Source organism: Nematolebias whitei, chromosome 12 (assembly GCF_014905685.2).
Source record: "Nematolebias whitei isolate Nwh7 chromosome 12, NemWhi1, whole genome shotgun sequence".
NCBI classification, from domain to species: Eukaryota; Metazoa; Chordata; class Actinopteri; order Cyprinodontiformes; family Rivulidae; genus Nematolebias; species Nematolebias whitei.
The window spans coordinates 23,324,512-23,334,422 of NC_056509.1; the positions used below are offsets into that span (position 1 = coordinate 23,324,512).

At 39.3% G+C, this 9,911-nt stretch overlaps 1 protein-coding gene across 5 annotated transcripts in view; it reads right to left on the reverse strand.

The window, feature by feature from the left end:
* Positions 1–2,875: 2,875 nt before the first annotated feature.
* Positions 2,876–9,911, reverse strand: part of hmgn3 (high mobility group nucleosomal binding domain 3) — a 16,621-nt gene continuing 9,585 nt past the window's right edge. For 2 of the 5 annotated variants that reach the window (XM_037685320.1, XM_037685318.1), the window contains 4 exons: positions 9,084–9,134; positions 8,774–8,869; positions 8,477–8,576; positions 2,876–3,647 (listed from right to left, as the gene is read on the reverse strand). In XM_037685320.1, the coding sequence (XP_037541248.1) occupies positions 3,640–3,647; positions 8,477–8,576; positions 8,774–8,869; positions 9,084–9,134 (255 nt within the window). In that variant the 3' untranslated portion in view covers positions 2,876–3,639. Of the gene's footprint in view, positions 3,648–8,476; positions 8,577–8,773; positions 8,873–9,083; positions 9,135–9,911 lie in introns of all 5 variants that reach the window. The other 3 variants (XM_037685319.1, XM_037685317.1, XM_037685322.1) reach the window with 2 other exon arrangements.

Here is a 9,911-nt window from a genome sequence, read left to right on the forward strand (position 1 = left end):
GCATCATAAAGAGGAAGGTGCGACAAAGAAGGCCCAAGACGATTGAACAGTTAGAGGCCTGTATTAGACATGAATGGGAGAGCATTCCTATTTCTAAACTTGAGAAACTGGTCTCCTCTGTCCCCAGACGTCTGTTGAGTTTTGTAAGAAGAAGGGGGGATGCCACACAGTGGTAAAAATGGACTTGTCCCAACTTTTTTGGGATTTGTTGATGCCATGAAATTTGGAAACAACAGATTTTTCCCTTAAAATGATACATTCTCTCAGTTTAAACTTTTGATCTGTGATTTGTGTTCTATTCTGAATAAAATATTAGATGTTGGCACCTCCACATCATTGCATTCAGTTTTTATTCACAATTTGTTTAGTGTCCCAACTTTTTTGGAATCCGGTTTGTAGATCATGATCTAAGATTTAATAGAGAGCCAGGAGTCTACAACCTGCGGCTCTGGAGCCATATACATCTTTGGTCGCTCCGCAGCCGCTCTTTCAAGCTTAGACCAAAACTAACATAAAACTGAATTGTACAGGATGTTATACCAACAACAACAGTTTTCCTGTCATTTTCTTTGCAAATATGTGGATACTAGTACTAATACACAGAGTAAATTATACTCCCTTTAACTTTATTTATTCAAAGTAGGATACCCAATTTCTCCACCATAAAAATAAACACATAAGCCTGCACAGTTCATTGATTTAGTTTTTAAAAAATTGACAAATATATATATATATATATATTTATTTTATTTTTTTTTACAAGAATTATTCTTCTGTGATAGACTTGCAACCTGGATATGGGCAACAGTGACCCCCTGCAACTCGAAAAAGAAAAAGCAAGTAAAGATAATGGATGGGATCCAGTCTTTACTTTAGTCACAATGTAAAGATATCAATACAATTTTAACAATCATTGGATGTTTTTAGTTTTATAATTTCACGCCTACTGGCCAGAAAAAACCCCTTTAACAAACTTAAAGAGGCCCATGGGCCGCCAGTTGATCATGACAATTGTAGCAGGTTTTGTGGCTCTGGACACGTTTAATTTAGTGACCGAAGGGGCAGATGTGGCTCTTTTAATCCTAAAGGTTGCAGACCCCTGCCCTAAACAGTAGTCATGGACCTTTTTAGACACCTATGTGCATGCACAGTCTGGCTCCGCTTACCCAAAAACATTTATAGCTACTCCGTTAGCTATGGTAGAACATATATTAATACCACCGTGAACTCAAAGATGAAATATCAAACTTTAAAAAAGGTAGTAATAATCTTTTTGTTGGATAAGGAAGTCATAAGTCAGTGAAAGGAACACATTTACACGACAAAGAAAAATCAGTTAGATGCTGAAGAATTGGAAGTAGGCAGGAAAAGGTCTAGACCACAACGCATCACATAATACTGAGCGTTAGTTTCTGTAAAATGATCAATGGTGCTGCCACAGAGTGAACTCTAATCAAGGCCTCAGAAACCTTCTGGAGACGAGCAACGTTGTTTATGATTGAAACACTGTTGTTTGTTTGTGAGAACAATAAGTGTAATTCCCATCGGGATTAATTCTGTTAGGGAGATTATTGTAGAAATAATTTCCAACAGGAGAAAGATTCTGTTGGAGGAAAAAAATCACATTGGTGTTCCCAGGAAGCATCAACAGTATGGAAATGTTGAATAAAGTAAAACATTTCATGCGTTATCAAATATTGCCTTTTGAAAAAACTAATTTAACTGGAACAGTCAGGACAGTGGTGACGCCTCGTGTTTACCATCTGTCACAACTTTGTCTTCCAATTAAAGTTTAGAACCAAAATAAGTTGTTTTTGTCAATGAACTGATCTGTAGTTTCTATTAGTGGTAAACATCAAGCCTTTGCCATGACACAATTGGAGTCTAACCCGTTCTAAAAGCAGGTTTGAGATCATTCCTCCACTTGAATCCTCAAGTGGAAATCAGAGCAGACTGACTTGGCCACAAGGAGGCAACATTACTTAGAGCCTCTCAAAAGCTTCAAGGTATTAAAGCATGTGTGTCAAACTGAAGGCCTGGGGGCCAAATGTGGCCCTCGTTGACATCCTATCCAGCCCCCAAGATGATATGTGAAGCATAAAATACTTCTATCTCTTGAATTGTTTCAGTAATCTTTGATTATGATGTCGAAAGCACAACAGAGATCATCATATGAGACCAATCAAACTCTTGTTTAGGAACCTGTGACCAAGAAAAGATGTCGGTATCTGATTTGAGTTAATGTAGTTTCTGAAATTGGCCCTTGGTTTGAAAAAGGGTTTAATTTTGGCCCCCTTTTGTAAGTGAGTTTGACACCCCTGTATTAAAGAGAAACTGATCAGCTATAAATAGAAATATTTTTAAAGTCTGTCTTTAAATACATCAATAAAACAAACAAGACCACACAATACCATTGTAAGAGTTTTGACCACTTTTGTTCATCAGATGAAACGACGCTTTTAGTTTGTTTTCAATCATTGCAAATAAGTGGAAAGACAAAACTACCCAATGGTTTCTATAACTAGGTGTATTTAAATCGTTGTAAATTGCGTTTTTAAATCCAACTAAAGTTTTCTTCTTTCCAACACTAACAAAAGTTACGGGAGCAGCCATTGGTCTGAGGGTTTGAATGACAGACCGTCAGCCCGGCAATGAAGAGGCCATACGGTCCCAACATTCTGTCAAATGCTGACCTTTCACTTCCTGACACAGCAGTTGTATTTGATGCAGCCACGTGCCCCTGCTGACCTCACACATGTAAAGGTGTACACAGCAGTGGCATTGTACTTGTTCAAAAAGTACTTGACACCAGCATGAAATAAAAAGATGTGTTTTACACATTTTATTGTGTGAACAAAAAACAGACAGACCCCTATATGACACAAGGTTTTTATTTTATTTCAAAATATTCTCCTAACAAGATGAAACTCAAAAAGGGTCCAAAGCCAATAGAGCCATCTAGAACAGAAGCACCACTCGTTATTGCTATGTCACTCTGCTGCAGGACAAGGCGTTCAGAGAGGGGGGGGGGAATCAAACAGACACACAAACAATTGCACAAAGAGACAAAAGGAGCTTTGTGGGAAAACAGTGGTGATTTTAAAACTTAGGAGTCTTTAAAAAGCTGCACATGTTCCTCATGGCGTTTGCGGAGCTGGGCTCTGCATGGTTGATACATGCTCGCCTTCGGATGTGGGGGGAGGGGGGGACGACGAGCATCTTCTCATTAATGGCACAACGCCAATAACGATCATCCATCGTTTGTGAAGTGATTACAGGTAAAAGCAGAGCTGGTTTAAAGAGCATAACAGTCACATTTATGGCTCCTTGCAGGATTTAACAAAAGAACATGTGCAGCTGTCTGCTAAAACCACCTCATTGTACCTTTTGGTTCTACTGTGATCTAAAAACAGTGACGGGAGGAGAGTCCAGCCAAACTCAAAGCTTACAGGAAATAATGTGGTGTGGAGTGGAGCTGCTGGTTGTTGGTCTCTAATATCTATCTAGTCTAAAAATATGAGCATGGTACAAAAATCATCAGTAATAAAAAAAAAATTAACGTTTTGCTGCCATGAAGTCGGAGGGGGGTGAGAACGTCAGTGTCTCTACGCCTTCTCGTCAGTCGCCTCCTCTGCTGCGTCAGTTGCCTGCAGTGATAAAATGGACTACTTCAGACAAAGACATGGGTTTCATCATCGTTCAGTGGTGGCTCATTTATGTACAAACTACACAAACCAAACTCAAGATAGAAGTTCAAAAGAAACTAAGCGCATGTGTGAGGAGCAACTGCTTCAGAAGTCCACAGCAAACTGTTGGGATAGTTTCCAGAACATTTCCTGCTCATTTGAAAAAACTCCATTGTACAATTGTCCCTCGTTTATTGAAGCCCCGCAATAAGTGGAAAATCGCAAAGTAGGAACAGTAGTACAAATAGTATTTTATTTTTATCTAAATATTCTTATTTAAAAAAAGTGTTTTAAACCCTTCCCACACTTGTGCAATATTCTAAACAATGTTTCTAAACTCTAAACGCTCTAAAAGAGCACAGCGTGTCACGATTGCAGCTCCCTGCCTCCTCTGCTAATTGCCACCTGCAAGCGCTCTTGGCCACGCCCACTTCTCCACTCCGCACAGAGAACAGCTGATAAGCTGCTGTAAGGGCTGCACAAAAGGTGCAGCAGGTGCTAAATAATTTTAAATAGTTTATTTTAAATAAAAATTCCATGCCGATCGTGCGGCTCATCCATCAATCAGCCAATTGTGTCAGGTCCAATCTTATATTGGAAAACCTCGACAGAGCAAGTCTGCGAAAAACAAACCGCCAAGTACCGAGGGAGTACTGTACTGCATTTTTGAGCAGAATTGCAAACCAAATCTATGACCTTTGACCCCAAAATCGCCCTCTTTTTTGTGTGTTTAGCTTTACGCTTATGCCTCGTTTCCTGTTTTTGGTGTATTTTCTCAGCAGTGTTAAAGCACCACACACAAGTCTGCCTAAGTGACAGCAACGGATGCATTTTATTAAACAAAAAACAAAACGTCTTTCAGAACACTGTACTGTACGACGAGTCATTTTCAGAGGTTCTACGTTTATGACGAGGTCCAGAAATAATGGTCCGTTTACGAGAACATTTTTAGAAAGAAGAAATAAAAGCATTGTGTTTCCGTGTGGACAAGACCAAAACAGCCATGTTAGATGAGATTTGTCTACTGAAATTCTCAAGCAGCATAAGACAAGACAAGTATTCACCTGCCAATACTACAGTTTGTGGCTGTGGCTCGACAACATGAGTCAAGACTGCACACAAAAATTACATTACCCAAATAACAGCCGAGTCAAAATGAAACCACAATTAGAAGCAGTTTATGGTGGTACTTTGTTTGAATTTTGACTCCGATATGTTACCAAAGTAGTTTGACAAGCAGACAAGCGCTGATTGATAAGATTTGTTTTCAGAGCCCCTAAATGTTTCTGCAACAGAACAAGATCTGCAGACATGACATAACAGACATAACCTTGTTCTGTGAATAATCTATAGACACTAATTAGAGATAGTTGTTTTAGTAAATCACGCATTATATGAGAAACTATTACGACTGTATTACCTGTTGCTTTGTCTTCACATAAAGTAAATTAACTTTCTAGTACTGTTGCAAAGCTTATTATAAAAGCAAGATGAATATTCCTCAACTTAAAGTTAATGGCAAGGAGAGTTTATTTGTATAGCATATTTCAGCAACGTAATTCCAAGTGCTTTACGTGATGAAACCATCAAAAGTACATTGCAGTGGCATAATAAAAAGGAAAGTAATGTTGCAGTATAGACTGAAGTTAATGATAAGTTAATATTTCATCTAGGGGTGCACCGATAAATCGGTCGTCTGATTTATTGGCCCCGATTTCCTTAATTTTGGGAAATCGGTCAATACTTGCATGAGAAACCGACTTTACTGATTTTCTGTTTGTTTGTTTTAACAACAATTGTCTAAACTTCATTTATATTTCAGAGCACTACCTCGTGGCCAGTTAAAAGTTTGTTTTGTTTCTAGGATATTGTTCAAGGGTATGTTTTTCAATAAAATAATATTGGAAAATTGAAGGTACATTGTGACCTTATAACACCTGACAGTGTTGATTATAAAACTAAATCGGTACCGGACAAAATCTGAATCGGCATCCTTGTAGTTTTCTGGAAGTTTGTTTTCGATTCATGGAGCATAAAAACTGAATGCTGCCTGTCCATGCCTCGTTTTGATTATGGGGACGCGGAGTAAGGTGGCTCAGTTGGTAAAGCTGCTGCCTCTCAGCGAGAAGGTTGCTGATTCAAATCCCAGCTGGGGCCTTTCTGGGGGGAGTTTGCATGTTCTCTCCGTGCTGTGTGGGTTTTCTCCAGGTACTCCGGTTTCCTCCCACAGACCAAAAACATGCATGTTAGGCTGATTGGTAACTCTAAATTGTCCCTAGGTGTGAGTGAGAGAGTGAATGTTTGTTTGTCTCGTTTGTCTCTATGTGTCCCTGTGATGGACTTGCGACCTGTCCAGGGTGTACCCCGCCCCTCGCACAGTGATTGCTGGACATGGGCACCAGCGACCCCCGTGACCCAAAATGGAATAAGCGGGTAAAGATAATGGATGGATGGAATGCAGAGTAGGCTTGGACCAGAAGACTCGAGTGGTCTAAAATGTTGATACAACAACAAATCTTTAATGTATTTTGGTGCTAAGCCATTTAGTGATTTGAAAACTAACAAGTATTTTGAAGTCCATTTTATTCTATACATGGAGCCAGTGTAAAGACTTAAGAACTGGGGTGATGTGCTCTACTTTCTTAGTTTTAGTGAGGATGCAGGCAGCAGCGTTCTTTGTCAGCTGTAGCTGCCTGATGAGACTTTTTTTAATGGGAAGGTTTATCAGAGCAAAACTACAAGAAACGAGACGTTTTGTGTAAAGATGAACGATATTGGATTTTTGGCCAGTATCCGATATGCCGATATGTTAAAACTTATTTGGCCTGTAACCGATACCAATAACGATATTTTCCCCCTAGACCTGCTTACAGAGACTACACAGCTTTCTCTGCTGAGGAATTAAAATACTACATTATTCTGCATGGTCTTTGTCAGTTTGACCTGTTACCAAATGCAGATGTCAAAAAAGTAGCTGAAAATGATGCAACACTTCAACTTGAATTATGTTTAATGTCAAATTTATTCATGACATTTACTCTAACACAATGACAACACTCGAACAGTGCAAATTTGTAAATTTTCACAAATCTAAACTTAACCTGTTCAGTGAAAAGTGCATATGTAGTAGTGCATTAATAGATATACTTGACAGTTTTTTAAATTAAGAATTAACTTAAAACAGAAGCCCAATACGTGGTTATACAATCTTAATGATCAACTCAAATCTACTCGTCACTGGGTTGTCATACAAAAACAGCGCCTTTATATCGGTGGGTTATTTTGATGGAATGGCCGATGTTTAACTTTATTGCTAATATCAGCCAATACCGATATCATGCCGATAATATTGTGCATCCCTAGTTTTGTGTACTGTTAGCCTGTTATGGCAAAGGTGTTACTGTTGACACTCAGCTAATCCTTTGAGCACCGAGAAAGAAATGTGTCGTTTTTCTTTTCGGCTGCTCACTTCTGCAGGGGTCGCCACAGCGGAGCAAACATGCAAGAAATATTTGGCCATTTTTTTTTTTGTCTGTTTCTGAGACCACCTGGGCTCAAACCTGCCACCTCAGGATTACCAGACCGCTGCACGGACCATTGAGCAACTGTAGCCCCAAGAAAAAACTATATGCAGAAGAAAAAACTAAAATCTACTTCCAGCATGAATAGAAACCTTTTTTTCCCAAGTGACCAAAAATGAATGCTTGTGAAACTTCACTACAATAACACAAAACAGATTTTAATCAACTTCGTGATCAAATCAAGAAACAAACACTTAACAGATGAACCTAAAAGTTCAAATCTTTCCAAATGGGGTTCTGTCGAGGGATTATGGACAATTAGTATCTTTTGTAGATTTGGGGGGGAAGTGGTGATGCAGAAATTAGAGAAGGCAAGCCTGTGATCAGCAAGTTTCCAGTTTGATCCCCTGGACCGACAACATCACCCACACCTGCCCCCACCCGGGCCCCTGAGCAAGGCCCTCAACCCCCACCATCTGCTCCCCCGGGTGTCCTAGATGGCAGCTCTCTGCTCCACACAGAGGGCTGTGGTAGCTCAGTGGTTGCATCATGAAGGGCATCCAGCATAAAACAATTGCCAAGTCTTCGTGCGAGTTAGTTCGCTGCGGTGAAACCCGAGGAAGGGAGCAGCCGGAAAAAATTTAAACATTTTATGGACAGCTCTTTGAACGACCACAATTAGGTCAAAATGGAGTTTCATTCCGATTGGATCAATGAGCCAATGGCTAGTCACAGTGGGGTTTAGATCAAGATCCTGTTTATAACCTTTCAACAGAATCACAAACAGGCTAAAACATTATAGCCAACCGTTTGGGGGTGTCAATAAAAACAATGAGTCGCAGTCACCAGACAGTCTGGCTAAACATCTGCCAATTCTGTCATATCCTGAGCAGTCAGTGGATGTCCGCTGCTCATGTTTACCTAATTGATTAAGTTTCCTTCATTTCAGCAATAAAAATATCAACAACAAGAAAACCAATTACTGGGATCTGATACTTCACAAAAAGAAACGCCTTTCATCCATTGCCAGCCTGTTTGTTGGTGGAGGCAGCTGTCCATAAACAGTCTGACCCAATCAAATGTCTCTCCGCTGCTCTGAGCAAATACCACCTGCCGTTTGACTCACTGCAGCTGCAACCCTCTCTGATACTCTTATAAATACATAAAAGAAACACAGCACTCCACAGCACACAGGGTGAATAGTAGCTCCATGAACAGCAAAATTGTTAGCGTCAAACACACACAAACAGACCAGATATTAGACCGTACCCTTCACTCGGACTGTCTCACTCTGGCCCCTGACTGACATCAAGGAGGGGGCCATGCTTCGGATGGAGGACACACTGACACATGGACGGGACACAAAGATCTGGGTGTGTGTGAGAGTGTGTGCGCGTGAAGATGTGCAGCACATTGTAAGAAGTAGATATGATTGTGTGAATTATGGAGGATTGTAGGTGTTTGTACACAAATTGACAGGAAAAGGGTGAAATTGCATCATTATTTCCCAATGCCAGTTTGTAAGTAAAAACAGTTTTGATTATTTTTTTAATGATCTTTTCATACCTCATTGGTCTTAGTCTCTCCGTTCTGGGCGGGACCGTCTTCCTTCTTGCCCTTGGCGCCACCTTTCTTTGCCTTTGCCCCCTTTTCATCTGCAACCTTCTGACAGGAAACAAGTGAACGTACACTGGATGTAAGCTCACAGACAACACGCATCATTTAATGTGTTATCTTTAGAGTATACGGGTTGACACATTTATTTCTACTTTCCAAAAAAATAAAAATAAATCAAGCAAAACAATTACAAGCAAGAGAGCAGACTCTTCAAAGTTCAAGTTGATACTAACAACTTGTGTGAGTACTCGTGTGTTACCTTGACGACAGCCTTCTTGGGTTTGGCCTCAGGTTTGGGAGGAGCAGGTTTCTGCAAATTACAAAAAAAAACAAAAAACTGAATAACCGTTCTCAGATTTAGTTTTTCCGTGCAGTTGTACATCTTCTCCACAGATTCAGAGCCCTATTGTGTTTGAAAAGTTATTGCCCCGGTCACATGAGATGTTTAATAAAATCATGAGAGTGAGGTCATGGAGGAGTGCACGGCTAAAACAAAAACTTCAAATCCAAAGCAAGTGGCTCTAAGAATGATCACACGTTAAGTGGCTGTAAATATCTGCACTCTCTAAAGGTGAGCTGATCTTAATTATGGTTTAGATGGAAGTAAAAATCTAAGCTACTCAAATTCAGCAAGGCTTCTGCAGATATATTTTAGCTACTGAAAGCAGACTCCGTTTACCCTGAAGCCATGAGCTTCAGAAACACCGCTGTCACAAAATCATGTGGTTTCTTTGCTCTATCTACATAAAGGCAACTATTGTACCAAAAATATTACGGTAAGTCTTATTTATATTTAGGCAAAAAAAAATATCTAGAGCCCATTATTTGGTAAAACACAAAAATAAAGTTTGTGTTCTACTATAATACACATGTAGCTTATACACAATTTATCAGTGGTAAAGACAAATATCTATATATATATCTATATATATATATATATATATCTATATATATATATCTATATCTATATATCTATATCTATATCTATATATCTATATCTATATCTATATCTATATCTATCTATCTATATCTATCTATATCTATATCTATCTATCTATATCTATCTATCTATCTATCTATCTATCTA